General features: G+C 46.3%; 1 protein-coding gene across 2 annotated transcripts in view; it reads right to left on the minus strand.

Moving 5' to 3' along the window:
• ASIC2 (acid sensing ion channel subunit 2) overlaps positions 1-14,881 on the minus strand; it is a 1,112,496-nt gene that overhangs the window by 77,953 nt on the left and 1,019,662 nt on the right. For both annotated transcript variants that reach the window (XM_078063539.1, XM_036122794.2), the window contains exon 2: positions 12,395-12,545. In XM_078063539.1, coding sequence (XP_077919665.1) covers positions 12,395-12,545 — 151 coding nt within the window. The remainder of the gene's footprint in view (positions 1-12,394; positions 12,546-14,881) is intronic.

Here is a 14,881-nt window from a genome sequence, read left to right on the forward strand (position 1 = left end):
TGCATCTCTTTTTAATTTCCTGAAAACTAGAGTAAAAAATACCCAACATGGCTGTTCAGCACTCGCAAGTCAGGGGAAACTAGTTTTCTAAAGACAACACAAAGAATCCCCGAATTGCTGCCTGGCTAACATTGGGCCGTGTGTATCTTGTGGTCCCTGCCCACCCCTCCCCTGACAGGCCCGGTTGAGCAGCATGCCTAGGTGAGCAAATCCGAACGCAGCATGGAGACAAGTACACTCACACTACATTGCTCAGAGATGACATTTTGAGGCTAGTCCAGCTCAGGAGGGAGAAAAATCATCACTGTGTCCCCAAGCCAGATGGGCTGCAATTATGTCTGTTCAGGGCAGCAGCATGAAGTAGTGGGGTTCTCACCAATAGCTCCTTATAAAGCGGCCATGACAGTGTGGCGAAGGCTGCAGACCTCAGCCCCTTCCTTCAGAGCTTCAAAGCCCCTGTGACATGATTTGGCAAAAAGTTTAAGTTTTGCCCAAAGCAACCGTTTTTTTCCCCTTCTTTTTTTCCAAGAGACACTAGCTCTTGGCGGAAAGAACCAAGGACCAAATCAGAGATGGATTCTGAATCCATCTAGTGCTAGTTCTAATGCTTCTTAGCAATGAGGTCGTGGGAAACCCACTCAGCATCGCAGAGACTTGCTTACTTACAACCTGTTAAATGGGTTAATCTCTTAAATGATTAGAACTTCTCAGTCTACATCGTAAGAGTATATGAGGATCAGAGGATAGAATGCAGGTGAAGCACGTTGTATACTATAGAGTGATGTGTCCCTGTTGTGGAAGGAGATGGTTAATGTTGGGTCTTAGTTATGCAATGCAACAGAGAAGAGTGGCTTCACTTGACACATTCTTGTTAAACAGGATGTTTACAAAATATGCATTAGTGAAGGTATTGATGTGGAGTTTCATCTACTCTCATTAAAAAAGATTTTTTCCAAGGAATTTTTAAATAATGAGTTTCCCTTGTATATTCAGGCTCAGAGATTATAAACTACTTGCTAAGAAGGCTGATGAGTCTGGGGGGGAACCAACATGCAGGAGATACCAAACTTGAAAAGCCATCAGGAAGTGCCACGTATCTGGAATTATAGGGGAAGTTGGTGGATGATTGAGAGTCTATTTATAAAATAAATTCTATTTATAAAAATGATGTTTACTCGCGCTGGTGATGGAAGTTAAGTACAACCACATAACGAAAAGATCACGTATATAGATTGTGATATAATTATGGAAGTCATAGTCATTCAAAGCATTCTGTTATTGAATATTTTCCCAATCAATGGATATAAAAAGCATGATAGCGTTCATGTGGGGGATGATGTCTGAGAAATGTCTAGAAGTTAAAAAGGCATCCTTATACTTGCAAAGGGTGGGAAACAGCGGTCTGGATCAGAACTTCTCATACTAGAATTTGAAACAGCCAGGGATCCTTTCACAATGCAGATATGGGTTGGCCTGTAGGTTCTGCATTTCTGACAAGCTCTGAGGGATTGCTCTTCCTTCTGGTTGGAGGACCACCCTTTGGGGAGCAGGACTCACAGAAGAACATTGATGTGTTTGCAGAACATTCCAGAGCTGGAGTGATCTGGCTTCTGCCCACCAGTCCAGCTCCGGGTCTCAGCCTTAGAGCCAGATAAACCGGGCACTGTAGGCTGTTCTGGGCCTTTGCTCCAGATTCCCCTCCCTCTGCCCACCCTCTCACCTCCTCATGACTCACACCTTCTCTCTTTTCCTCTGCCTAGCCACTTGGCAGCCAGGCCTGGGACGAGGCCCAAAGTTCACCTCCTCCCTGAAGCCTCCCCTGACTTGTCCTTTTCCTCCCTTCTGGAAACAATCACCTGCTCAGTCTATCCTTAGCAGTTAGAGCACTTGATGACATCTAATTGTTTACATGTGCCCAGATTGCAGAAGTCTAGTACCCTGCAGGTGCTTTACGTGAGCATTGTTGGCTCAATGCATTTCCATCTCATCCATAAAAGGAACCCTCGAGAGTTCCTAGATTGTGAACTCCTTGCAAACCTGGACTTCACCCTTCGTGTGTATCCCTGAGGTTCTGGCACACAGTAGGTAGTTTTGACAATTTACTGAATAGGAGGGAATGAGCTCTGAGGTGGGTCTACTTCATCTGGATATGGCCCCCAGACCACTGCCGGCCTGGCTGCCACCTCTCACTAGAACACGTATAATTTCCGCACAGCACTTAGCACGTGCGTGAGGCAGTTCTCAGAAAGATCAAAGTCAGGCTTCTGGCTGCTGCCTGGATGCTTGCCTCCAGTGGTGCTTCTGACTTGTGGCATTCTTTCTCCCGATCCCTTGGCACCTGCGGAGATCCCCTCCCCTTCCCCCATCCAGCACAAAACCCCAATTGGCTTCTGCACGTCCCCGGGTCCCTGACTCTCGGGATTCAGCTGTAGACTGCGCCTCTCCTTCCGGGAAGGGCCTCAGCACCAGGCACCATGACAAGAGTGCTTCCTGGGAGCAGAGATGTCAGAAAAACCATAGCAACCATCTGCATCCACTCTTGCTCTGTCCCTTTTGTGATGGAAGATAGAAATTCTGCTACTCCTTTAGCCTTTCAGGCCTTCCAGCTATGCGACTTTGGATCATTTTAAATTTAATTTTAATTTTTATCAAAGCAACATATGTACATAATTTAAGAAGCCAAATGATACCTCAAGGTTTTTAATGAAAAGAGCAGTGTTGGGCCCCACCTCTTCCCGAGCCCTGAGCCTCAATTTTCAGAGACAGTTACTTTCAACCATGTGAGCTGTTTTTTTTCTCATATTAACTTTCATATTTCCATGGACATCAATTGCTCGAAAGATAATTCTTGGTTTTAAAAAATTGGGAGGTATTATCCACCAAATTCCTCCCATGAAGATGTAGACTACTTCCATGATGTGGCCTTTTGTATTTCTTTTCCTTCCATCCTCCTGTGGACTTACAAGATATGGTTAAGCCAGTCTCCAGCTTTTACGGAATTAGGTAAATATTGCCCACACCCCAGCCTTGTAGTAGCTAATGATTTCGACTTTTTCTTGTGAAACTCTTTAGTGCTTCCTGTTTTTTAATTTTTTTTTGTTTGTTTGACTTGCTATATATATATCACAGAAATGGCAAAAAAGGCAAACTCATAGAAACAGAGGAGAAAAGTAGTTGTCAGGGGATAGGGATAGGGGAAATATAGAGAGTTTGGTATAAGGGTACCAAATTTCAAGAAGAATAAGGTCAGAATGTGTGATATAAAATATGGTGACTCTAGTTGGTAACACTGTTAGGTGTAATTGAAATCTGCGAAGAGAGTACAATTTGAATGTTCTCACCAAAGATTATATTTTATATATTAATTTATAACGTATATGTTAATTATATATTAACATACAAATATAATATATATATTGATTATGATTATATTATTGATAGATACGATATATAACATATTGATATATTTGATATATATGATATATGTATGAAAAATATATGATTATATATTTGGAATATATACATTTAAAGATTGAGAGAGAGAGGGCATGCGCTTGTGAGCAGGGCAGGGGCAAAGGGAGAGGGAGAGAGAGACTCCTAAGGAGACTCGCAGCTGAGCATGTAGCCCCACCTGGGGCTTGATATAATGACTCTGAGATCGGGAACCTAGCCAAAGCCAATAGTCAGACGCTTAACTGACTGCGCCACCCAGGCGCCCCTGAAATATATTTGAAATCAAATTCTGCCCTCATATTTCATTTGTAGCTTGCTAAGTAAGAATTCGATCTTAGAAAAGAAACATTTCCCATCCCTCCTCTGCCCAATGTCCTCTGGGTTCAATTGTATCTGCTGAGAAGTCCCAGGTCATGCTAATTTTAGATCTTACGTGTTTTGTTTTTTCTTTCCAAAAACTTCTAAGGTTTTGTTTTTCTTTATCTCTTTTAGCCTGAATTTTTCAAGGATGTTCTTAGTTTGGTTGTTTAGCCACTTACTGCAGACAAGGCTTGGTGAATTCTTTAGCAAAGGATAATCATGTGCTTCGGCTGGGAAATTTTTATATCTTACTTCTCTGCCAACTTCCTCTTTTCAATTTTCTCTGGTTTGTCACTCTAGAACTCCTGGTAGGAGCATGTTGGACTTCCTGGATTTACCCTCTCATTTTCATATTTCCCACTTTCCATTTTTTTGCCTTTTGGTTTAGTTTTCAGGAAATTTCCTCAATTCCAACCTCTCTGTGTTTTTTTCTAGTGTTGTATTTTAATTTCCAGGAGTTAAAAAAACAAATTTTCCTTGCATGTTACTGGTTAATACCATCCTATTTGAATATCTTGTATTTATGGATGCAATAGCTCTCATCTCTTGAGAATTTTTAAAAAGTGTTTTGATGTTTATTTCTGCTCCCTGCATTTATTTTTTATTTATTAAACACGTATATAATGTCCAATATTATTCAGGCATTTTCTAAGTACTTCATAAATATTAACTCATTTTAGTCTTCCTAACAACCTTTCAGAGTAGATAATAATATTATTCTTACTTTAGAGGTGATGGAACGGAGGCTCAGAGAGGTTAAGCAATTTGCCCAAGGTCTCACAGCTGGTAAGTTGTGTAGCAGGGATTTGAATCCAGGCTCTTGTCTGGCTCTAGAGGTTGTGATATTAATCAATAACCCTATTTCCTCACAGTTTCTTTTTTGTTCGGCTGGTGTGGTTCCTTTCCTCTCAGTGGCTTCCCTCAAAAACCAGGCATTTTGGCTGTCCACTCATAATTCAGAGGGACTTAAATGCTGTCCAGTCATTCCTGGGTGTGGGAGAACTTACGGACTTCCTTCTGGGGGGATCTAACTAGGCCATCATGTTTGGGGACTCCTGACTTTCTCTGTGGACCATATTTCTTGAGGCTGTCTGTCTTTCCAGAAAGGGATTCCCTCAGACTTCTGTTTGGAGGTGTTAATGTAAATTAATGTGGCTAGGGTCTCACTACACAGTAAACAGAACCTGGCTTCATCTCCCTGTTTTCTGTTCGGTACCTCAACCATGCCTCAGCTCTGTCTGGTTTCCCCCATCCAGCGCCGGTCTGTTTCATCTCGGGTGCTGGGGTGCCGAGATGTACCTGTCTGGATATCTGGGAGACTTAATATTTCCTTTTACAGACTTTGAACTTATCCTCCTAGTTTTCCCTACCTCTTATCCCTTCAGCAGTGTCTGATGCCTCTGATTCCTGACCCTTTCTGGGGGTTCAGTGGTGAGAAGAGTGTGGCTTTAGTCAGCTTTTCAGTGCAGACCCTTACCCCTCTGCTTTGTCTGCCACAGGCCGAGAAAATTTTCATCTCTCTTCCATCTTCCAAAAACTTGCTGACGTTGAATGTTGCCTTCTTTCCCATCCACTCTGTCATTGTGTTTTGTACTTTAAAAAAAATCCACGATGGCCATTTAGGTGGGGTGTGTGGAGGGAATCGCCAAAAATTCAATCTACCATGTTCAAAGAGAAGTCTAGACTGCCAACTTCCCCAAGGCTCTAGAGCTCAGCAGACACATCATGAGCTCCTTTCACCATCCCCAGAGAAGGCAGAGAGCTGTTTGGAGTTGGTCTCTGGGATGTACACAGCCATAGAATCAAAGGACACCTTTTTTGTCCTGGGAATATCAGGCGTCCGTCTAGTGCTTTTCAAACTGGGTTCCCTGGAGCCCTAGGGTTCCTCAGGGTCAGCCATAGTGAGCATGGGGCAATTACACTGAGGCCCCCATTTCCAAGTGAACCAGAGCAGCTCTACCTTTATCTGTTCTATATACAGGGGCTGTGCTAAAGCTTTTGTTCAATACAAGGATCCTGCTATTGAGAAAAAAAGAGGGAAAAACAGAAAAGTTTTCAGACCTATCATTATCTGCCATTCTCTCTCTAGAGATGTCACCTGGATCATTTTTTTCTTTTTTTTCTGTGCTATATTCATGGCAGTGCTTTTACAATCATATTTTGAACACTAAAGGCACATAGTCAAAGGAGAATTGCTTTTGGGTTCAGGCGTGGGTTTTTAGCTTGGTTCGGTTACTTAATGAGATGTGTGTTCTTGGGAAACTTACTCAACTCCTCTGAGCCCCAGTTTCTTTATCTTACAGTGGGGATTGCAACCCCTTGTTAGGAGGATGACTGAAAGGGCTCGTGGGATGGAATGTTCAGAGCATATAGCAGCCACTCGGGAATGCCAGTTTCTCTCCTGCCCTGGCTCCGTCATTGTGCACAGAGTATTTCCCCCTTCTCCCAACAAAAGTATTAACAAATATTTCCTGCTCTGGTGTGCATCAATGAGCCAGGTAGTCCAAGATCCCTGCTCTCTTGGAACATATGTTTTAGCAGAAGGGGATTGAAAAGAAAAATATAAATAAGTAAATCCCACAGTGTATTTGAAGGTGATACATATCATGGAGAAAAGGAGAAGCAGAGGACAGAAGGAGGGGTGAGGAGTGGGGTGAGTCGTCAGGGTAGGTCTCTATGAGAGGATGATATCTGAGCAAAGACTGGGTGGAGGTGAGGCAGTTGGCCATGCGGGTCTGAGCAGAGAGAATTCTAGGCAGAGGGAGTGGAGAATGCAGAGGCCCTCAAATAAGAGTGTTCCTGAAGTGTTATGTTCAAGATGTCCCAGGGAAGCCTGTGTGACCAGAGCCAAGTGAACAAGGGGACAAAGTAGGAGGTGATGAGGTTGGCAGTGGATAATGTGTCAGATATTTACCTCCATTAGAGAATAGACGGTCAACATAATTCTTTTGCTCAAAGATATAATATTGTGTTCATTTTGCTTTCATTTTTAAATATTTATTTAGGGGCACCTGGGTGGCTCAGATGATTAAGCATCTGCCTTCAGCTCAGGTCATGATCCCAGGGTCCTGGGATCAAGCCCCACATCGGGCTCCTGGCTCAGTGAGGAGCCTGCTTCTCCCTCTCCCTCTGCCCCTCTCCCTGCTCATGCTTTCTCTCTCTGTCTCTGTATCTCTATGTCTCAAATGAATAAATAAAATCTTTTAAAAAACTAAAATATATATTTATCTGAGAGAGAGAACAAGCAGGCGGCAGGGGTAGAGGGAGAGGGAGAATCTCAAGGAGACTCCACACCGAGCACGGAGCCCAACGCAGGGCTCGATCTCAAGATCCCGAGAATATGACCTAAGCCGAATTCAAGAGTTGGAGGCTTAACTGACCAAGCCTCTCATGTTCATTTTTCTAAATACTAGGATTTGGGGAAACAAAGGCAGATTAAATTCAATGAAAAGTGTGTTTTGCATGGGTGTGAAAGAAGGCTAAAAAGAGATGAGAAAGTGAAGAGGCTTATCTGTGGTCTTTCCAAATTTCGAGCTTATCTGTCTAGAATCTGAGGTCATTTGAGAGCTCCCTGTCCACCAATTCCGGTTTCCTCTGAGGTGACCCATCTCCAACCCTTAACCTCAGCCCTACCTCCCCCAGCATGGCCCCTTCATGGGACTATCTCTTGTGAACTCCTTCCCCAGCTGCCATCCACCCAGCTTCCTCGGGGCTATTGGGTCCTTCAATGACTTCACTCCCCTGGTCACAGCTGACTGGTCAAAGCATGGGCACCCAACTGAACAATGGGCCAATGATTTCCTTCCCTGTTTTTTTTTTTAATAGGAGACCCAGGAGAGACTCAGAACAATCTCTTGGTGCTGATAGGATGTGTAAAATAGAAAACTATCGCAGCCATATGTGAAAAAATATATGTTTGTGAAAAAAGACCTGTCTGTAGTGAGAGAAAATAAAGCGCCTCAGAGAGAGGAGAGGTGAGAGAAGCAGAGACCTGTGGGGACCCAAGCCCTTGGTTCCAGTTTTTCTGACGCTGCATCCTCGCTCGCCCGCTGTTTGGTTGTTGAAGCTTACCTTGGATTCCGGGGGCAATACAATTCCTTTTGTGCCTAAGTTTGTTTGAATTTGGTTTCTCTCATGTGCAACCTAGATAACCCACTGCCTATTTCTTTTATCTTTTGAAGTTACTCAGAAGCATCTACACAGAGTTTCATTTTTAACAACCTCCCACCTGCCTTCAATTTAATTTCCTTTAGAAAGTGCTGGCCATGAAATCTGCACTTCTACAGTCTGGGATAGTTTTTCTGTCCTCGTTCTATTTTGTGAGCTCCTCTGTGAGAATGGTTTTCATGGTCAAAGGCATTTGGGAAATAAATGCTGCATGCAATATTCCTACTCAGATATTCATTATGTAGCATATTCAAGAATCCCTGCAATAAATAAATGTTTCACTTTGCCTAAGCAGGGTTCCAAGATCCTTGCTAGTCCTCTAACGTGTAATATATCCAATCCTCATTCCATAGGGTTCATACTTTCGAGGTCCATATGGGACGGAGCCTGCTTTCTTTAAAATGGCATAGTTCCGGGGTGCCCTGCCTAAGGATGTTTGGCCAAGAGGGCATCCTAGTGTGGGGCATTGCCAGCCTGGAGGAAAGGACACTTGCTAATTTTCATAGTCATCTCTCTTCGCTAAGTGTGAGCCCATAGGGCTGGGTGTCCACTCAAAGCGGGTGTCTTTTTCAAATTCACCCAGGCATCAAAGGTCCTTCCTTTCCACCAGCATTACACCTAGAGGAGTGGTTCTCTCACTGATCCTTTAAATTTCTGAGCAATGAAGCTGTCCATGAGGCAAGGCAAGAGTGTATCAGAGGCTCTGCTTTGAGCAGAATGAGATTTCCTGATGTTGAGTTACTTGAGGAACTCTTTTACAGGGTTGGAATATTTAGCATAGGCTCTGGCTCTGGAACAGTTTGACAACCCCCCATGGTCATCATTATCACCCCTCCACTGTGTCTACAGGTGGCAGAGAGCTCTCGTGTGCTTCCTTCAGCCATCCTGAAAATCGATGGGTTTATTTGTGTGGTTGACCTCTATTACACATGAGGACATGGAGGCCCATTCATGTGTCCTCAGTCACATAGCTAGTAAAGGAAGAGCTGGGGATTTCATCTTGGGTCTGACATTATAATGGAAATTTCCTGTCCTATTACACTGCCTGTCTTCAAGCTGTCTGTGGCTACTCCGTCAACAGCCATATGTCAATTCCTCTCTTCTCCATCATCACCCAGATATCTCCGACGAACACCCTGGAATTGACAGGAGATGGGAATGCCAAGGAAGCAAGATTGTGTCTGTGGGGGCCACAGGGCTTGAAGATCCAGGAAGCAGCCTCCCTCTTGAGGACCATGGCAGGACTAGCCTTGATGGTTTCCACAGTCTTTTGGAGAAAAGACCAAGGAGTAAGATGTTGCCATGCTTCCTCAGGTGGCCTCATGGACAAGCAACCCTCACCTGTCAGATTCCACCCCTCATCTTTCAGCAGGCGTTTTTACCTCACTCCTATCCACATAAGGCTCACTCCTCATGAATTCTCAGCCAGAAAAAATCTACAGTTGAGGAAGCCTGGATGTAAGAATTCAGGCCATCAGGCTGGGTGGCCTGGGTGGCCTGGGTGGCCTGGGTGACATCACCTAAACTCAGCCTCCTTCCCCGGTAAGTGGTGATAAAGAGCCCTTTCTACCACTCATGGCCTTGGTGTAGGGAAAGAGAATGTGGGAGCTGGCTGCAGAGGCAAACATCCAAGAAACCGACCAGAACAATCGGAAACTGTGCTCCCCAATGTGGTAGACACCAGCTCCCCTACCATGGCAATTTAATCAAAACAGCATGATATTAAAAACAGTTCCTCATTCCCATGAGCCACCTTTTAAATGCTCCGTTGTGGCGACTATATTGGATAGTGCAGCTAGAGAGCATTTTCTCCATTTCTGCAGAAAGTTCTGTTGGGCAGCACCGACCAGTCTCTCCTCTGACTGGTTTCTTCTAGCCCCTGTCCTTGCTCTCACCCCCTGCTTCTTCATGCAGCTTCCTTCCCCAAACACCCAACCCCAGAAGCCACGGTTTAAGTGAGGAGGACTGGTGGATCATAAGGGATAGCTCAAGCTACCAGCAGGAGTGAGGCTGTCCTCTTGTGGATTTTTTGCACCACTTTGGCTGCCTACTGAGATGATAAGCTCCTGAAAGGCAGGGTCTCTCTCTGGTGTCTTCTGCCTCCCTGACCATGCCCTGCACAGTGTTAGGCCAACAGCAGGTCCTCGAGCACGATTATGGTCCACTGGGGCTAACTGGTGGTCAAAAATTTGGGTCATTACAATCTTGGCTTGGCCATGACTTTCCAGCATGATGTCTAGAAGGTCGCCATGCCAGGCCTCAGTTTTCCCTCCACCAAGGAGCAAAGGGTTTGGCTGGGAGAGATGGTTTCAGAGCTTTCCTGCTCTATCCATCCATAGCATCAGGAGGCAGAATGCAGATTCCCAGGGGTAAGCCCTGAGGTTGGAGCCCATTCTATCATTGGCCAATGCTCAGACACAAGGCCAGGCCCCACAGGGAGCTATGCTGTGTGGAGATGTGTGTGATGGGGTGCCTGGCATTTTGTGAGTATGTGTGTATGCTCATGTGTGTATATATACATTTGCTTTCATTCCCAAATCGAGGTAACGGCAGGAAATCCAACATCACTCTACAAAGACATAACTAATCTGTTGTCGGGCTGTGGGTATGTATGAGGTCTTTAGGATCCATTTTTATTGCCCATTTCTCCTCTTTCCCACAGGTGGTTCAATAAGTATATATGTTCCGGTGTCTAAAGGCAGAGCCTTTCTTGGGTGACCAAGACCCAGCTCCTAGGACTCAGGGTTGTCTGCAAATGCCCATGGTCCCAGGACACAGGCTGGTCTCAGGGATGTTCTGGAAAGCCAGGCTCTGCCAGTCAGCTCTGAGGGATGCCAGAGGGCCACACAAACCCAGACCTTCCTCTGTTTGCTGGAGGGCAGAGCCACTGAATTTAGAAAAGTGGATGGAGCCAAGTATGCATCTCCTCAGCAAGCAGCCCATGGCCTGGAGCCTGACGTGAGCTGCTGGAAGGCTTTGCTGGAGTGACACGTGTGGCGGCTATTTTACTTCTCCGTTGTAGGAGCAGAAGAATCAACCACACAGTGAGGGAAGTGGCCATGCTCACCTCTCCCCACAGGGAGCCTGAGTGAGAGACAGGAAGGAAATGTGTTGGGGGCGGGGAGCTTAGTGTTTGCAGTCAGTCATCCCCAGGGTAGAAACATTGGCTGCCCTCAGAAGCCTGGAATATCTGGGCATGGTCAGGGCCAGATTTTAGGACTGGAGGGGCCAGTTCCAGGAATCATGGGGTGGGGGTTGGGTTGTAAGAGGTGGGGAATGGGCTGCTTGGCCTCTACCCACCTCAGCTCCAATCTGAGGGCCCAGGGCCTCCTTCTTGCTGGAACCTTCTCTCCCTTTTCCCTTCCCAGGCTTATCCTTCACACCCTTCACTGCTCCCCCCTTATACCCTAAATGCAATATTACTCTTGCTTTGAGTCTACGTGGCATCCATATCCCACTCTTGGGCACATCTTTACTTTCTCCACCTGGCGGAATTCTAGAAGTCGCCAGCATCCCTAGGCTTACTGGCTGTATTTCTCCTATCTCTGTTTCCCTCACTTTCTCCTCTGATCTCCTGCACCCCACTTGTGAGGACCCACTTGTATAATCCAGGATAATCCCAAAACTCTGTTCAAATGCCTGGGGCACTGTGATGCTTTCTCTGAACGCCTCCCCCACTGCCCCCAGGTGGAGGCCACTCTCCTCTTCATGTGGGTACACTCATGTCACACTGGACTGTGATTGTGTGCCTCCTCTTCTAGTCTGTGGTCAAGGACCTGGTTTTTTCCACCTTGATGTCATTACGGTGCAATGCCTGACATGGTATATACATAGCTAATTAATAGTTTGCTGAATAAATACACGAATAAATTTGTGCATGAACGAACTCAGCAGCCTGTACACACAGGCCCCCCAGGGGCTCATGCAGGCCTGGTGCCAGGACGCTGAGTCCATGCCCTTTGGCTTTCCAACCCAGCAAGCTCCTCCACCTTCCCCCCAGGGGAGGAACAGCTTTCCTTTCTACTGGGCCTCCTGGCTGCGCTGGGATAGTCAAGATGGCTGAAAGAAGGAGGGGTTGGTCCATGTCTTCCTTTTCTCCTGAAATCAAGCCACCCGCCTGCCCAATCATACCTTCCTACATGCCTACTTCCCAACACCCCCTCAGCCTACCTGCCTTCCCTTTCCAGTATTCCTGTCATCTGCCCCTCTCCCATCTCCTTAAATATGAGGAAGCCCAGAGCATCACAGTCCATGCAGGGACATCCTTACTCCTCACTGGTAGGTTGCCCTCTCACTGAGAGAGAGCCGTCCTTCACAGTCTTGGCCAACATAGCCCACCCAAAGCAAACCAGTCTTCCAGAGTGTTTTACCCCTCTGCCATCACCCACAGCCTCGGTCCCTGTGCCCAGCTCACCTGTTTCTCCCCATATGGGCAGGTACTCATCTTGCTGAATGTCCAGCATGATCTCCAGCCCGTTGCCTGTCCCGCCCTTGACCGTGGTGAGCAGAGGTTTGCCATCCTCGCCTGAGTTAAACATATAACACTTTCCATATTTTGTAAACACCTGAAGGAGAGAGAAGAGGGAGAGAAGCACATGAGTGACTTCAGACTAGAGAGTAGTGAGAGCCAAGAAGTGTGACTTCAGGCCAGAGTCCCCACAGCCTGCCCCAGTCAAGCCCTCTTGAGGACCAATTATTCCTCACTCTGGCTAATGGCCTGAATTTGCCAAGCAGGATTCTGACATCAAAGAAATATCTGGACACACTTTGGGGTTCGTTGCAATAGGATCTGGTGTCTTTTCCCTCTGAGCACTGCCCCAGCCCGGGTGGTCCTGTCCATTTCCAAATGTTGAACATCATCTGTAAGCCAATCTGCACCTCCAGCCCCAAGCTCTCTCCTGGGATCCAGACTCACTGATCCCAGCGCCTGATGAGTGTGACTTCAGGGGGACACAGAGTCCCCTGACACTCAGTGACTCCCAGGGGGAAAAAACCTTCCTCAGTTTCCCACCCCACTTGATGGTTCTCCTGCACTCTTCTTCCAGGGAATAGCATCACCACCTGCCAAGAATTTCAAGGCAGACCCTCAGAGTGGCTTTCCACTCTTCCTCTTCCTCACTCCCATGTCCAATTAGCCAGGAAGGTCTGTCAAGGCTGTCTCTACATCCTGCATGCATTTTACTTTTTCTCTACTGCACTGCCATAGCTCAGGACCCAGTCACTTCTTGTCTGGGATGCTACAATTTCTTAGCTGGGCTCCTGCATTCCAGACCATCTCCTCCAGCCCATCCTTTAACTTCACTGGGGCTCCTTCTTTCCGAAATTCGAAATTCACCTTGCTAATCCTGTGCTTAAAATCCATCAGGTCTCCCCAGCACCCATAGGCTAAATCTAGGCCCTCCATACCCAGCCATTTATGATGCCCTCTGCCCACTCCATCTTAGCACTCCGCATCTGTCCATGGGACTCCACTAGAAGGGAAACTCCATGCATTCAGGGACTACATCTGCTTGTTTGCTGAGGTACATACACCAGGGTGGTACCTGGCACAAGGGGGTGCTCCAGAAATATATGTTGAATGAACGAATGAATGAATGAGTGAGTGATGAGTGGGTGCATGGAGTCAAATCAGACAACCTGCTGGTTCACACAATTCTGGCTTTCTATTTGCTCCTTCTTTTACCTGTAATTCCTCTCACTTCTCTTCCTGCCTGGACAGCCTCTAACTGTTGTTCAAGACTGGACTGATGTGTCTCCTCCAGCGGATCCTGAGTCCCTGGACCAAGTTGGGCTATGTCCCTCTCTTCCTTTTCCTCTTGCTCCTTCACCATGGCAGCTATCACATGGCTCCAAAGACTTGGTCTTACATCTCTCCTGAACTTGACTCTGCTGTTCACTTCTGATTCTGAGTACTTACTACATTGCCTCTCACCCAGTAGTTATTGGGGCCACTTTTACTTGATGATTACATGATTACAACAATGTGGTGTGATGGTGTGATGGTGTGAAGGTGTGGGAAGAGCCCACGGCAAGTAATGCAGAGATCTTTGTCCAAATTTGATGCTGCCACTCCTTAGTCGGAACCAAATAAACCATCTATAAACTTCTCCATCTATAAAATGGGAATTCTCGCCCTTTCTTTAGCTACCTCTCAAGGTTACTGAGAAGATCAGCTGAGGCATTACGTGCTTTGAAAACTATAAAAGCTTTCTACAAATGCTATGGGTTATTATGCTTACCTAACTACTTTAGAACTTCGAGCCGAAGCCAAATTACATCTGGCAAAAGGGCTGGAAGAGAGCGAGGCCAACTGTGCTGGGTTCCTGCAGCCCCTGATGTTTGGGACCAGACTGCCCCCCTTGGCCATGGTCCACTGAGTTGTCCCCGCCTGCAGCATGGAAGCCACAGGGGGGCTCTTTGGCCTCCCATCCTTCAGTGTGGGGGCAGATAAATAGAACGGGCAAGTGCTGGAGACTCCCTTTTTCATGCAGACCTTGAGGGCCAGATGGAAGGAAGGAAGAGAATCTTCTACGATGTGCGAGATGCTCTGCTAGACGCTCATCTATGTTACCTCCTTTAACTCTTGCAACCATGATTGCTCTGGGTTTGGCTGCTCCTATGGTGCAGAGGAGGAAAACGAGGCCCAGAGATGCTAAGTGACTTGCCTAAAGTCACATTATTATACATATTAAGTAGAGATGTTAAGATACGAAATCCATGAATGTCTAATACCTACTTTCTTTCTGGTTGTGCTCTCCTGGGTCTTTGTCATTGGGGCCTTTCCGAGCCCTACACTGTTTGTGCCTTGCTTTTTCCATCAGCTCATCAATAGTCATAGGCATGTTCTCATTTGTGCAAGGATTATGGGAATTGCAAAGAAGTACAAGTTCTGCTACCTGAT

The sequence above is a fragment of the Halichoerus grypus genome, chromosome 2 (assembly GCF_964656455.1).
Source record: "Halichoerus grypus chromosome 2, mHalGry1.hap1.1, whole genome shotgun sequence".
In the NCBI taxonomy this organism is placed as follows: domain Eukaryota; kingdom Metazoa; phylum Chordata; class Mammalia; order Carnivora; family Phocidae; genus Halichoerus; species Halichoerus grypus.